Source organism: Phocoena phocoena, chromosome 5 (assembly GCF_963924675.1).
Source record: "Phocoena phocoena chromosome 5, mPhoPho1.1, whole genome shotgun sequence".
NCBI lineage: Eukaryota > Metazoa > Chordata > Mammalia > Artiodactyla > Phocoenidae > Phocoena > Phocoena phocoena.
In genome coordinates, this window is record NC_089223.1 from 26712491 (window position 1) to 26729049 (window position 16559).

General features: G+C 37.8%; 1 protein-coding gene and 1 non-coding gene across 3 annotated transcripts in view; one reads left to right on the forward strand and one right to left on the reverse strand.

The window, feature by feature from the left end:
• Positions 1-487: 487 nt before the first annotated feature.
• The window catches only part of EDNRA (endothelin receptor type A), a 55574-nt gene continuing 39502 nt past the window's right edge, over positions 488-16559 (forward strand). Inside the window, exon 1 of one of the 2 annotated variants that reach the window (XM_065877116.1) lies at positions 488-967. In XM_065877116.1, coding sequence (XP_065733188.1) covers positions 548-967 — 420 coding nt within the window. In that variant the 5' untranslated portion in view covers positions 488-547. The remainder of the gene's footprint in view (positions 968-16559) is intronic. The other variant, XM_065877117.1, reaches the window with a different exon arrangement.
• On the reverse strand, positions 6181-6287 carry LOC136124000 (U6 spliceosomal RNA). Its single transcript, XR_010655949.1, has one exon. It is a non-coding gene; the product is annotated as a U6 spliceosomal RNA (small nuclear RNA).

Here is a 16559-nt window from a genome sequence, read left to right on the forward strand (position 1 = left end):
CTCTTCTCTTCCGTTAATAACTAAAATATTGTTATCTCAACTCGTGAAGATTTTTTGTAATTCAGGCTATCAGCCTAGGTGTAATGGAGAAAAAAAGTAACTAAAATATTGTTATCTCAACTCGTGAAGATTTTTTGTAATTCAGTCTATCAGCCTAGGTGTAATGTAACTTCTTCTCTGCTACTCAAAGGAAAAACTGCCATGTCCTCATATTATAATCTAGATGTAAGTATAGCTATGGACAAAAGCGAGAGAGACAGAGACAGAGATAGAGGCAGGATACAGAGATATAACTTGCCCTAGTAGAGCTTTGATCTTTGCTTCTTTTGTTCTTCCACAGGGTAACCTGACACAGATATATCTTATCTAATTACCAGATACATCCTGCTTTTTAATTGAAGCAGTAATTATCATTGATTACAGTCTTCTTGGCAGCTGGATTTTGTAACCAAAATTATTTTTTCTCTTTTCTCTTTTCAGGTAGAAAAAAAAAAAAAAGGGTGTCAAAGCAAAAGAATAAGAGACCTTTCCTCAAATTTGCATCAAGATGGAAACCTTTTGCCTCAGGGTGTTGTTTGGGTTGGCGCTGGTTGGATGTGTCATCAGTGATAATCCTGAGAGCTACAGCACAAATCTAAGCACCCATGTGGACGATTTCACCACTTTTCGTGGGACAGAACTCAGCTTCATGGTTACCACACATAGACCCACGAATTTGGCCCTCCCCAACAATGGCTCAATGCACAACTATTGCCCACAGCAGACTAAGATTACTTCAGCTTTCAAATACATTAACACTGTGATATCGTGTACTATTTTCATCGTGGGAATGGTGGGGAATGCAACCCTGCTCAGGATCATTTACCAGAACAAGTGCATGAGGAATGGCCCCAACGCACTGATAGCCAGCCTTGCCCTCGGAGACCTTATCTATGTGGTCATTGATCTCCCTATCAATGTATTTAAGGTAGGAAGTAACCACAAATGCATTTGCAGGTTGGAACATATGCTCTGATTCCACAGTTGAGCGAGGTGCTGCAGACTTTTCTGTCCTTTGGAATTTCAGTCTGTGTTTTTACTGAGACCCATTTCTACTCTCTTAAAACTGGGTGACATTTGAAATTTTTATTGTTTGTTAAATGTGACACTGACTTTCTAACTTAATTGTTAACAAAATAGTATTTCAGGGATGACTCTTCAAAGTCATGGTCTTGCATGAATGGGATTCTCATGCCAGCCGTGAGCTTGCTGGGTAGATGGGCAATCTGGGGAAGATCACTGGATTTTTCTGACATTCCATTTCCAGGGTAAGACCTGCTGAGCCCAAAAAGTACTTAAAATAAATGTATCTTCAGTTTCGGTTACCTTTTCAATGTGATGCTATTCGGAAGCCCAATATCCATAGTGTGGCTTGAAATGAGAAGGGCTTATTTTATTTTGACTGTCTGGATGATTGAAGGCAAAGGTCATGCTGGCTTCCGCAGTTAGGGCAACTTAGGGATAACGGGTGCATGAGATGGCAGGCCAGTGGTGACCTCATTGAGCAGCATTACTAAAAGCATCAGTTTACTGTTGCCTCCCGCATTGCTTCAGCTTACATTCATGGAGCACCTACTGTGTGCCTGCTGCAGAGCTAGGCAACAAGGATCCAAAGACAATCAAAGTTAGAGCCTGAGTGGGAGAGGAAGAGAACTCACCCACTGTTGGTGTGATCACCTTGCTCTAGGGACTAGTTAGTACCAAAACAACTAAAGCCAAAAGGAATTCGTTATTCCATATTTGGTCTAGTGGTTGTGTGGGGGAAATTGCTGCAAGAATTCAAGTGAGCTAAAATTCAAATGAAATTTCATCATCTGTGTCAGATGTTTTAGAAATGTCTTTATTCCTAGCACAGGGAAAACACTTTCCTCAGCCTTTAGTTTTTTGTCTTCTATGTATTATCTGTAGAAACAAAACTATTCTGAGCAAGAATATTCTGAAATATGACTTGAAATGGAAAGTTTGTCAGTTGAAGACATGATTAGTTTTAAGTGAAATAGTAGCATCTTGGTTTCAAGTAGATACACTCCAACTGTGGTGAAATGATACTAGCCTACCAGAAAAAGCAGTGGTCTAACCATAAAGATGAAAACAATGATGAAAATTTTGAACATTACAAGGAAAAATCATCTCAAAATTACTCCAATACACTGTTTGCAAAATTGGGGAAATTAGACAAAATTGGGGAAATTAAGGGACTTCCCTGGTGGTCCAGTGGTTAAGATTCCACCTTCCAATGCAGGCCAGTGGTGGCCTCAGGGGGCATGAGTTCAGTCCCTGGCCGGTGAACTAAGACCCCACATGCCGCGCAGTATGGCCAAAAATTTTTTAAAAAGAAAAAATTTTTAAATCACATACCATCTCTTTCCACAGAAGAGCATGAATACATGTGTTTTCTGTTTGAACTCAAAGCAGGATTTCAGAACCAAATTAGGAGGCAAAATTGAAAATATGTAAATAATTTTAAATATTTAGCATATGCTACAGAACTTTTTTTCTTTTAAAAAGTTTTTGATTTTCTCTTAGTGAAATATTACACATACTCAACACGACTTCCTCAGGACATCTCTCTTTAATAAGAGATTTGAAAATGTTGACATGACTCATTCACAATCACGGTGCGGGGTATTAAACATTTTTTGTTCACACTTACACAACTAGTTAACCAACCCATTATGGCTCAGGAAAATAACATAACCATCTCTGATTAATAATTCCCATTTGACCATGTGCAAAAGCAGCTTTTGACATAAGCATATCTGCTGAGAAGGAGCCTTGCGTATCTCTTTGAGGTGCTACATGCTATTCACGAGACTAAACTTCATTTCTATTCCGTAGCAACATTTTAAGTCAGATCATCTGAAATATCTCCAAATTTGGTGAAAATTCCAATAAAACTTTGTTTTACATTCATACAACATTTTAAGTCAGATCATCTGAAATATCTCCAAATTTGGTGAAAATTCCAATAAAACTTTGTTTTACATTCATACAACAATGGAAAAAAACTGACACTTCCTTATTTGACCTTATGATTTTTCCATCTTGGGAATCCAATACTTTATATACCTTATTGTAGTTCTCAACGATGTGGACAGTTTGATGTGTTTTTTCATAGCAGGAGTACATTTGTATAATTCCTGTTTTTCTAAAACTCATGTAATGAGTCCTTTAACCAACATTAATTTTAGAAAGTAAACCTTTGGGGTTAAAGAAATAAATACTCTTTAGTCATTTCAATCTTCTTCCAGAGGAAAAGAGAAAAGCATTGGAGTGAACAGAAAAGCCTCACAATATTTGAGTGTTATTTCTACTTCCTCCTGGCAGTCCATTCCTTTAGGTTAGGAAACCATAAGATGTTACTGTTTCTCTGACTTCTGCCCAGGAGAGTCAAGAGAAATCCTTCTAAGCAATGTGTGCTCCAGGTCCTCATGCCTTTTCTCCACAGCTGCCTCCTGCTCTAAGAGTCTGATGCTTTGGAGTCTCATATATCAGACCTGTGGATTCCTCTGACCATGTCAAGCTACCTCTGCATTGCAGGGCAAAGTAGTAGCCATCCAGTCTCACTTTACCATTATGTTTAGGTACTGATGAAAAATGCATAGACTTGAAGAACATTCTATTAAAGGGATGCATGAAGCTTCTTTATCTCCCATATTATTAGAATTAGGTTGAAAGAAGAATGGTTTAAAAGATCTGCTATGTTCATCAAAGAAAGATAAGTTTTCAAATCGCACAGGTCGTTGTGTTTAACAATTCTATCAATTGCTTTTAGACTCAGTTTTAAGGTGTCTCCAGAGGGAGAACATCGCACTGAGCTAGGTTAGAGTCAGAGTGAGTGAAAGTAGTATGAAGATTGAATCTTGGGGCAAGTGAGACTTGCTGATTAGACTCTAGTAATATTACAAGAAAAAGGAGAGCACATGATAAAGTGTTCTTTCTATTCACATTTTATTATCTTTCTCTCACTTTGAAACTGTTTCATATATTGATATGCTGTAGAACACAACTGAAAATCAATGCAGCAAGTATATCAGACGGCTAGGCTGTTTCTGTTCTGTCATTATCCCGTGCAGCTAGTGCTGAGTAGCTTTGGATCGTCTGTGGGCATGGAAGAGGGGTTCACTACACATCTGAATTTCCAAGTTTCCTAGTTGATCTCTATAGCTTCAGGACTTCTTCTGCCAGGCTGTACTGGACTTTGCTTGTACTTATCGAGTGCTGCTCTGCTCAGAAACCCCCAAGAGCTCCTGCTTCTTACTGGTTCCTAACACGCATGTGCAGCTCTTGTCCGAATGTCATCACTACCCCTAAGTAACATTCTCTGCCCTAAATGTCATTCTCAGAGAGGCTGGATATAGTCGCCAAATTGCTGCTGCTGAAGCATGTACAGATCCTAAATTAAAAAATGAATTAGGTCTGGAGTTATATACATTTCACAGAGAAGAAATAACCCAGAAAGTGGAGAGAAATTCCTCTAGCCCTTGTCGACACTCGTGCACACACACACACACATACATACACTACCTGGTGATAAAAATCGGACAGTCTGAGACAATAAAATGTAAAACAGAAGGAACCAAAAGATGCAAATAAATGCCAATTACCTTCTTGGTTTTCAAATGGCAATGTTAAAGAAACGGTATTATTTATCAAAGGATTACTCTAATTTGGAATTGTGCAAAAAACATGTCATTAATTTCGTGAGCAGACTGACAAAACCAGGAGGGAGGAAGGAAAAGGAGTTAGTAGACCTTTCAAATGTTCACCCTTGTAACCTAAACTGATGATGGATTCAATTTGTCAAGAAATTACACTATCTGATATCCTGAATTTTCAAGGAATGCAAAAAGTTAGGCAAGTAGATTAATCTGTATATAAAATATTTACATTCATTACAATGGCAAAATAATTAAAGCATTGTATCTGTGTTTAGAATCCAAAAATGCCCCCCAATGACTAAATGCCAATATAGATTAGAAGTATAGAATTTAATAATCATATTCTTTAATGATTTATTTATGCCCTAGAGTGTCATCTATAGGGAGATGGGTTTTAATTTTGAATAGAGTGGAAACCCTAAAAGTGATGTTTGTGCATGGGTGGGCCAAAGTTTGGTGTCATGTGCTTTCAACATAACTGTCACCCAGGTGTGCACACGGATATGCCCATAAACCACTGCACCTTAGCCTCTTAAGTAGAAACAGAAGTGTGGAGAAATATATGTAGGAGAGAAGTAGAATGGAGAGGATGAGAATGATGGTCATGGGAAGAGAGAGGCAGTTGAGCCCAACGACTTGACATAGAAATGTTGGCACACCAGTGACGTCATAGATAATACTGTAGATGAATAATGTCTCCACTTAGTGTGTGGGGTAAAGCAGATCTCTGAGAACAAACGAAGTAGCCAGTGATACATCCAGTAATCAGCTGTTGACTACTTTAGTCCACTCTAAGCAACCACCTCTTCCTGAGGACAACGATGAAAAATAAACAAAATTTCTGTATGAAATTATCAGGAATATTTTGCAATGAAAAGCCAAGATTCCCAATATGTTGCTGTGGCAGAGGATCTGAGCAATGTGGAAATGAGAGACATTCACACAAAGCCAGTTCATCTCCATATTCACACAGCCTTTGACATCTTGTGCAACTGGGATCCATCCTGTTGGGGCAGCCATACAAAAGCTGTTTCTTGACACATCAAGAAACACATATATATGTTGTGATAAACACATATCACAACATTTAGGTTGTATGCCTCAAACATAGTAGCTGTTCAATTAATGCTTTTTGATATGATTAAAATTAACTTCTTTTTTTTAATTGAAGTAGAGTTGATTTACAATGTTGTGTTAGTTTCTGGTGTACAGCAAAGTGATTCATTTATATATATATATATATATATATATATATATATATTCTTTTTCATATTCTTTTCCATTATAGGCTATTACAGGATATTGAATATAGTTCCCTGTGCTATACAGTAGAACCTTGTTTATCTCATTCTATATATAATAGTTTGCATCTGCTAACCCCAAACTCCCGGTGCATCCCTCCCCCACTCACCCTCCCCATTGGCAACCACAAGTCTGTTCTCTATGTCTGTGAGTCTGTTTCTGTTTCATAGATAAGTAAAAAATATGGGAACACTTCACAAATTTGCATGTCATCCTTGCCCAGGAGCCATGCTAATCTTCTCTGTATCATTCCAATTTTAGTATATGTGCTCCTGAAGGGAGCACTAAAATATACTTGTAACCAGATTTTTCTGAGACCTTCAAATTAAAATATTGATGATGGTGATGATGTTGATTTATCAGAGGGATTCTTTGTTTACAGACAAGGCATAGGGTATTATCTGTGGTCTGCACATACTACTCCCCCAAGCTGATCCAATTACACACCGTTGGATATGTGATAGATGTTTGCCTTTTACTCATCATCAAGCAAATAAAAACAGGCCTTTCTCAGGTATTCCAGTAATAGCACTATAATCGTAAAATTAGGTATAGAAACTGTATTCCCTGAATTTTAAGAGAGAAAATGTGTCCCTTCACCAAGCTCTCTGTCCCTTGAAGGTGCATTGCACTCCAGCTCATCGTGTCTTGTTAGGTAGCTCTGACCCTGCCTCATCTCCAGGCACCTCTCTCTTCATGTTTTTCATCTACCCCTCTTCACTCCAGCTAACCAAGAGTACCAAGATGCTCCTTCTGCCTTGAATATCTTCCCTCATGCCTTCTCTGGCTTATTCCACTTTATTCTTCAGATCTCAGCTGAAGCATCTCTTTGTCTGGCAAGTATCCCTAACATAGACTAGGTCAGTGCCTTTCTCATGTGCTCCCATGACACCCTCTAGTAACCCCCTAAGGGCATCTAACACACGCTCTGTTGTCCCTGCCAATTCGCTTGCCTGTCTGCCCCACTAGACTGCAAGTCCCCTGAGGCACACTGCCATGATTCTCATTTATCATTGTATCTCCACATCCAGCACTGTGTCCAGCTTTCAAAATATTTAATGCATGAGCAAAATTTTGCTCAAATACTCTATTTGCCTCTGTAAGAATGTTTTTCTCCCATGCAATTCCGGATCTAAAGGCAGACTTGCTTTTTGAATTCACTGAATCTCTACTTTTTTCCTGCAAACCAGGGATGTCTCAGGGTCCACAAATCTGTGAAAAATCTGTCAGCCTAGAGTTGTTTTCCCCTTGTCCCTTTGTCTTTAGAAGTCAAGAGTTCTTGTTCTGTGGTTCCGGAATCATATTGTTTAATTTCCTCTCTCTCCGGTACATATAACCAATTGAAGAGTCACTTTTCAAGATTTCTGTGCAATATGCATTTTTTGAGCATAGTTGTAATTGTGGTTTTGATTGAAATATTAAACCTACAAGTGATTTGGAATATCAAAATGAACATTCATATCACAGAAGATTTTAGTTACTAATTTAGAGAACAGGAAACATGTTGATCTTCTAGCATGGCTGAAACACAAGCACATTGCAAAAGTTCATTATGCTAACCAGTTGACTTAAGGATATATGTACATATAAAATAACAGAGTGATACATTTATTACCCAACTTGCTGTTTGTTATAAGGAAGTTGCTGTCTGGAAAGGCTTCAGAACCCTCTCCAACTCTACCTCCCCTTCTGACTTTTCATTTCCTGTGTCTGGGAACCTCATTGCTTTCTCTCATGGTCCTGTTAAGTAATTATTCTCATGTGAGGTTACTGGGCTAACCCTCAGCACTTGGTTCACAGCACAGTTATTCCCGTTTCAGGGATGGGGGATGGAAACCATCCGTAACTGCAAGATCGTTCCCATGGCTGAGGAGGGAGAGATGGATTTAGTCCCCTTCTCATTAGGAAGGTGTTGGGCTGTGTAAAGCATCGTGGTTGAAGATATTCCTCCATCAGACACTTCAGATCACAGAAGAGTTTGCTGTATAATGATGGTGCATAGATGTTTTACTTTTGAGAAAAGAATTTTCACATATACACTCTGTGTGTGTGTGTGTGTGTGTGTGTGTGTAATGTTGCAGTAATTCCAGCACTCTGCAGTAAAAGCAGATGTCCTGGCTATTTTATTCTGAAATATTTCTAGAGTGTCTTTATCTTTTGAGTTGCTAGCATGTGAGTGTTCTTTTTTTTATTATCACACAAAGTTTATACAGTTCGTGTAAAGCGTGTGTGAACTAAAATGAAAGAGGTATGAAGTTTACTGTCTCTGAAGTTGATTTGAAGACTACAGTGGTTAGATAAGGAATGTTCTAAGAAATTCTGTCAAAATAAATTTGATATACAGCCAGAAATTCTACAACTGCTTTCTGGAGCTACCGTATTCTCTTGAGAGCTAGAGTAACTGCTTTCTATAGCTACAGTTTTATTTTTAACTAGGTCTAGTTTTTCTTGGAAAAACTTTCCTTCATTATAAAGTTAATAGTTGAAATTAAACTCAATAATAGAACTGAACATATTCTTCCATGTTAATATTTGATAGCCTTGTTTTTAAATTTGAACATCAAAGATTTTACAAAACCACATGTTCTAAAATATTTATTTAAATTTGGAAGGTTTGAAATCCCCAGTGTTCCTGAACTCAAGAAGAAAAATCAAGTGTGCCCTCAGATTTAATACCATTTTTGTGGATGTGCAAATTTAGAGGTTACTTTGTATAATTTAAACTTCTCTAAAAGTTTCATCCACATTTTTTGCCATCACGACTTACTTGGAGACCAGGATAGATAACAGAATCTACTCAAATCATGCTTCTAATAACACTTATCTTAAACACAGGAGTCCTATTATTGGTCTGGCCAAAAAGTTCATTTTGGTTTCTCATAACATCTCACGGAAAAACCCAACTGAACTTTTTGGCCAACCCAATATCTTTTAGATCAAATTTTATACTAGAAAGTAATGCGGATGGGCAACTGATTGGCCATTTGGTTACTCAGTTACATCAGGTCTCTCTTCTCTGAATGTTCTTCATTTATTCATTCATAAATATTTATTGAGCTCCTACTATATACCAGTTACTGGGGAAATAGCAGTGAAGAAAAACAATCATCCTTGTCTTCGTGGAGTTTGCATTCTAGTAGAAGAACAAGACAACACGCAAGTTAACAAGTAAATATATAGTATGTGAGATAACTGCTAAGGAGAAAAGTAAAATAGGGAAGAGAAATAAAAGAAGAGGAAGAGGGTATTCATCTTAGTGTGAGTGGCTGAAGAAGAGCTCAATACAAGGTGACATTGAATAAAAACTAGAACTTAAAAGGAGCAAACCATGCCACTATCCAAAGTGAGAGCATCCAGCCAGAGGAAATGGCAAGTGCAAAGGCCCAGAGGCAGGATTGTGCCTGGAGGGTTAAAGGAGCAGCAAGGAAACCATGGTGGTTGAGTGGAAGGAGGAGAATAGTAACAGATGAGATCACAGGGATACTGGCATAGGGCAGGTGATAGGGAGAAGCAGATAACGTGGGGCCTAACAATAGGTGACCATATAATTTATTGTCCAAACCAAGATGCTTTGAGAGTGAAAGTAGACACTATCAATAATTGCATCTGGACAATAGGCATAAACCAAGACTCCTGGGAAAAATAGGAAGCATGGTCACCCTATGTATACACCTTTATAAAGCCTTTATTTTAGCCTTTTTCTCTGAGTGAGATAGGAAGCTTTTAGAAGGTTATGAGCAGGACTTCCCTGGTGGCGCAGTGGTTAAGAATCCACCTGCCAATGCAGGGGACACAGGTTCGAGCCCTGGTCTGGGAAGATCCCACATGCCGCGGAGCAGCTAAGCCTGTATGCCACAACGACTGAGCCTGTGCTCTAGAGCCCGCAAGCCACAACTACTGAGCGTGTGTGCCACAACTACTGAGCCCACGTGCCTAGAGCCCGTGCTCCGCAATGAGAAGCCACCACAATGAGAAGCCCATGCACTTCAATGAAGAGTAGCACCCGCTCGCCACAACTAGAGAAAGCCCACACGCACCAATGAAGACCCAAAGCAGCCGAAAAGAAATTAATTTTTTTAAAAAAGGAAGGTTATGGGGAGATGAGTGACATGATCTGGTTTACATTTTAACAAAAACATGCTGGCTACTGTGCTGAGAAGCATTTCCTGAATCGATGAAGGAAAAATATGCAGTCTTAAAGTATGTTATGTATACCAATTTATAACATGACCTAAAGCCTAATTACTGTTTACTCTGTACCAAGCTAACTCATTTGATCCTCACAGTAAACTTATCCTATATGACTTTTGCCTGAAAATGAATAAAGTGAGGCATAGTGTTTAAGGAATATCCTCAAGGCTACACAGTTAGCGAGTTGCAGAGCCAGGATTTGGATCCAGTCTGATCCCAGAGGCCATGCTGTTAGCTAAGCTGCCACATTGCTTCTCTTCCATATGCCTCATAAGGCAAACTTGATAGTCATCCAGATGTCCTCCCTAGTACAGAAATATATTTTCAAAGACTGTGTTCAAAAATAGTCATCCCCTTTTCTCTCCTGCATTAAACCCAATACTTCTTCAGTTGCTTATTTAAGACAGAAGTGACACACTATAAAGGAAGATGTGTATGAAACAGAGGTTGCTCTCCAGAATAGCATTTACGTTGTAAGTCTTGCAGATTGCATGGGAACATCTGTCAAACAGATTTTTGTATTCCATGCTCATTGTCATGTTGGTGAGATCAACTGACGGAAGGGAGCCAGAAAATAAAAATTTTTTTAAATGAAAAGAAATGTTAAGTTCTTTGATGGACTGATTGCCTAGACATGTACATCTGCTTATCTTCCCAGAGGAACACTTTTTGCCAAACTGGTGTCTCATCCAGTTATCATTGGAAAGGCTAGGCTATTTGTGGCATGAGACAGAAAAGTGAGTGTCTATGGCTATCCCAAGGTTTCAGTTGGTGTACAAACACCTGGTTTTATTGATAAAACTAAATGTTGCATTTCTAGATCTTCCTCCTTAGGAGTTGACCAGATGCATAGGAATTAAAAGGGTAATGTGAAAGCGTAATGGATGACATTTGGGAATATGTCTCAAATGATATTTAAAAAGAAGCAAGAAATAAAATACCTAGGAATAAACTTAACCAAGGAGGTGAAAGACCTATACTCTGAAAACTATAAAACACTGATGAAGGAAACTTAAGATGATACAAAGAAAGGGAAAGATACTGCATGCTCTTGGACTGGATAATATTGTTAAAATGGCCATACTACCCAAAGCAATCTACAGATTTAATGTAATCCCTATCTAAATACTCATGACATTTCTCACAGAAGTAGGACAAGTAATTCTAAAATTCATATGGAACCACAAAAGGCCCTGAATTTCCAAAAAAAATCTTGAGAAAAAAGAGCAAAGCTGGAGGTATCACCCTCCCTGACTGCAGACTATACTACTGTACAAAGCTACAGTAATCAAAACAGTATGGTACTGGCACAAAAACAGACATACAGATCAATGGAACAGGATAGAGAGCCCAGAAATAAACCCACACACATATTCAGTCAATTAATCTTTGACAAAGGAGGAGGCAAGAGTATAAAGTGGGAAAAAGACAGTCTCTTCAGTAAGTGGTGCTGAGAAAACTGGGCAGCTATTAATACATGTAAAACAATGAAATTAGGACATTTCCTCACACCGTATACAAAAATAAACTCAAAATGGATTAAAGACCTAAATGTAAGACCTGAAACCATAAAATTCCTAGAAAAGAACATAGAATATGCTTTGACATAAATCATAGCAATATGTTTATGGATTTATCTCCTAAGGCAAAAGAAATAAAAGCAAAAATAAATAAATGAGATCAATTAAACTTAAAAGCTTTTGTGTAGCAAAGGAAACTATCAGCAAAATGAAAAGACAACCTATGAAATGGGACAAAATAGTTGCAAATGATATGACTAACAAGGGGTTAATATTCAAAATATATAAACAGTTTGTACAACTCAATATCAAAAAAATAAACAACCCAGTCAAAAAATGGGCCAAAGACCTGAATAGACATTTTTCTGAAGACAGCATACATATGTTAACAGGCACATGAAAAGATATTCAGCTTTGCTAATTATTAGAGAAATGCAACTCAGAACAATAATGAGATCACCTCACACCTGTCAGAATGGCCATCATCAAAAAGTCTACACATAACAAATACTGGCAAGGATGTGGAGGAAAGGGAACACTTGTGCACTGTTGGTGGGAATGTAAATTGGTGCAGCCACTATGGAAAACAGTATAGAGGTTCCTCAAAAAACTAAAAATAGAACTACCATATGATCCATCCCTGGGTTTATATCTGGAAAAAATGAAAATACTAATTTGAAAAGATACATGCAACCCCAATGTTCATAGCAGCACTATTTACAATAGCCAAGGTATGGAAGCAGATAAATGTATAAAAAAGATGTTGTAGGGCTTCCCTGGTGACGCAGTGGTTGGGACTCCACCTGCCAATGCGGGGGCCACGGGTTCAGGCCCTGGCCCAGGAGGATCCCACATGCTGCAGAGCAGCTGGGCCCGTGTGCCACAGCTGCCGAGCCTGCGCTCTAGAGCCCGCAAGCCTGGAGCCTGTGCTCCGCAACGAGAGAGGCCACTGCAGTGGGGGTCCCAAGCGCCACAACCAAGGGTGGCCCTCGCCGCGGCTGGGGAGGGCCCGTGCGCGGCAGTGGAGACCCAATGCAGCCAAAAATAAATAAATAAATATAAATTTAAAAAAAAAAGATGCTGTATATATATACAATGGATTATTACTCAGCAATAAACAAAGAATGAAATTCTGCCATTTGTGTCAACATGGATGGACCTAGAGAATATTATGCTTTGTGAAGTGAGTCAGACAGAGAAAGGCAAATACTGTATGATATCAGTTATTTGTGGAATCTAAAATATAAAACAAATGAATGTATATAACAAAACAGAAACAGGCTCACAGATATAGAAAACAAACTAGTGGTCACCAGTGGTCTGGGGGGAGATAGGGGCATTGGATTAAGAGATACAAACTATGTATAAAATAGATAAGCAACAAGGATATATTGTATAGCACAGCCATTATTTTGTAATAACTTTTAATGGAGTATAATCTATAAAAATACTGAATCACTATGCTGTACAACTTAAACCAATGTAATATTGTAAATTAACTATACTTCAATAAAATAAAATGAGCTAGAAATCCTCAATTAAAAAAAAATTTACAATGAAGTTTAATGAAATGGTTTCATTAAATCTGAAGCTATTTGAATAAGGAACTTTATTAACATCCCTAATTTTTTTTTTTTTTTGGCCATGCCACACGGCATGTGGGATCTTAGTTCCCCAACCAGGGGTCGAACCCGTGCCCCCTGCATTGGAAGTGTGGAGTCTTAACCACTGGACCACCAGGGAAGTCCCTAATATCCCTAATTTTAAAAGCAAACTATATTGAACATGTTCAAAATCATTCTTTTCAAAATATAAAAGGTAATGGGCACACATCTCTTTGCCAAATATTGAATAGCATACTATGCCCCATCCCACATGAGTTTTATGTCAGATAAAGCAATTCTGTAGAATGTCTGTGTATTTTTTAAAATCTGGCCACTGTGAACTTTTAGCTTAGTTTCACAAAACAAAAATGTTTAGAATACTCCAGCGTTTCTCTTTCAAAATGATGTCATGTATGTCACAAATGCTGTGTTTCTCTGCCTATTTCCTTTGTTTCCACAAATTTGATGTTCTTATAGAAGGTAAATTTATGAAAATTTAGGGTAGTGTTACATCATTTAAGAGCCATAATACTTTGTAAAGATTTTCGACATTTTATTGAGGTGTAATATACATGCAAAAAAAAAAAATGTACGTTAAGTGTCAGCTCTATGAATTTTCACCAGATGAACACATCTGTGTATCCAGGATCAGGAATCAGAACATTACCTGCACCCAGAAGTCCCTCGGTCACTAATTATCCAAACTCCCAAGGCAGCAACTTTCCTGACTTCTAACAGCATGAATTTGTTTGCCTACTTTTGTGTTTTATGTAAATGGAACCATATGACGTATGATCTTTTCTGTCTGGCTTCCTTTGATCGGCACTATGTTTGTGAGAGTAACCCATGCCGTTGAGTTTAGTTGTAGCTTATGCATTCTCATTATTGTATAGCACTTCACTGTCTGAATATGCCACAATGTGTTTATTCATTCTACTTAGGTAGGCATTTAAATAGTTTCCAATTTTGAGCTCATATGAAGAGTGCATCTATGGACCTTCTCACATGCATCTTTTTGTGTGCATATAGATTGCTGAAAAAATAAATATATACAGATATATAAAACTTAACATGTATATATAAATATATATAACACTTAAATATCAACATATATACCTATATACTAAATAAATGCTTTTAATATAAATCTTGATCATGAATACTTAAATATCAACATATATATTTATATACTAAATATATGCTTTTAACATAAATCTTTATCGTAATCCTTTTATATTTTGATCAGTAATTTTGGAGAACCACCAGGGCATGGTACAGTACTAGGAACTAGGCAGAATTTCCTAGACGGAATTCTTTTCTAAAAGCTCTAAAGGCTTGCATGGCATATGTCTGAACTTTGTTCATTATAATTCTTCTTGGCCTTTCAAGCAAATCTATTATCTGCCTTCATATTGGATAATCCCCAAATCAACTCACACATTTACTAAGTGTCTATAGAAAACACAAAGAAATCTAGGACAGCTGTGCCTCTGAGTGGCTTGCATTCTGTGTGAGGATACATATATTCCATCAAGTTAGCCTGAATGCCAGGTGAATGTTATAGTCCAGTGTTCTGTTGAAATTTTTGAGACCATTGAACAAATTTTACTGAAAAAAATAACATTTTGAAAGTAAAACACCTATTAACATTTTCTTTAAAAACAGAAAACCTGTCATCTCTCCTTCTCCTAAAGTAATATATACAGCTAAACCAAAATTAATCAAATTAATCTCAAGAGACACAGAAATAAAATTACGTTTCAGCATTTTCCATTACTGCTGCAGTAAATGGCCATTTATTTTAAAACTTTAAAACACCCCATGAAACACAGATGAAAAAGCACTGATTTCAGACAGTAAATGTTCTGAGAGTTTAAGTTGGATTGATGAAATTTTCCAGACAATCTCTCTGAGGTTATTTTTGTTAAATGACATATTTTGGGATGCCAGTTGCTAGGTAAAACTTGGAGGTTTAGTTGTAATCTGGTTACCACATTATTCGAAGACAAAATGGTAAGGGAGGGTTGTTATAGAAATTTACCAAATTGTAGCATATGAAGACAGATCTAAAAGAAAATCCTTCCTAACACCAACACCAAAATTTGCATTTCAACATCACATAAAAGAAATTTTATGTATCAAAACCACTGAGTAGATTTTAAATGGAATTCAATGGCGGTCTTACAAGGCCCTGAATACATACTGCCAAGAAGTTATTCAGAACTTTGTGAAATGGGCTGGGCTTTGCAGTCTTATGATTGTGCCATTAAACTTAGAGGATTTGTTGAAATTTTTCCTGCTTTTTGTTCTGAGGAAATAGCTACCTTCACAGTAATATTTTTATTGGTTTCATGGAGTGACCTTAAAATGCCTCCAGCTCCTGGGTTACCGTAAAGGAGGGAAAGTAAATCCAGGGGGAAGTTTGCACATTAAGGTAATATTCCAGGGCCTAATTTGCAAGCACTGAGTACTCACCACTTCGGCTTGATCCTGTCTGATTCTCTGACCCAGGGGTGGGCAAACTACAGCCATGAGCCAAATCTGGCCCAAAGCCTATTTTTATAAATGAAGTTCTATTGGAACACAGCCATACCCATTGCTTACAAAAATGGTTTCGACAGATACCAGATAGTCTGCAAAGCCCCAAATATTTACTATCTGGCCATTTACAGAAAAAGTTTATCCACCCCTGCGGCATCTCACCCGCTGCCCTGGCCCTGCTTTTACTTTTTTTTTTTTTTTTAAAGTTTATTATTTATTTATTTTTGGCTGCCTTGGGTCTTTGTTGCTGTGCTCGGCCTTTCTCTAGTTGCGGCGAGCGGGGGCTACTCTTCGTTGCGCTGTGCGGGCTTCTCATTATGGTGGCTTCAGATTGGGAGAAAATATTTGCAATCAACATGTCTAACCAAAGGAGTAGTTTCTAGAACATATTAAAAACTCTCAAAATTCAACAGCAAAACATCAAACAATCCAGGCAGAAAATGGGCAAAAAAACATGAACAGAAAATTTTCTGAAGAGGATATAAAGCTGGTCGATAAACACATGAAAAGATGTTCATCATTATTAGCCACTAGCGAAATGCAGAACTGAAACCTCAGTGAGATATCACTACACACCTATCAGAATGGATAAAATTTAAAAATAGTGACAACACTTAATACTGGCAAGGATGAGAAGAAACTGGATTATTCATACATCACTGGTGAGACTGAGAAATTGTAGAAGCACTCTAGAAAAGACC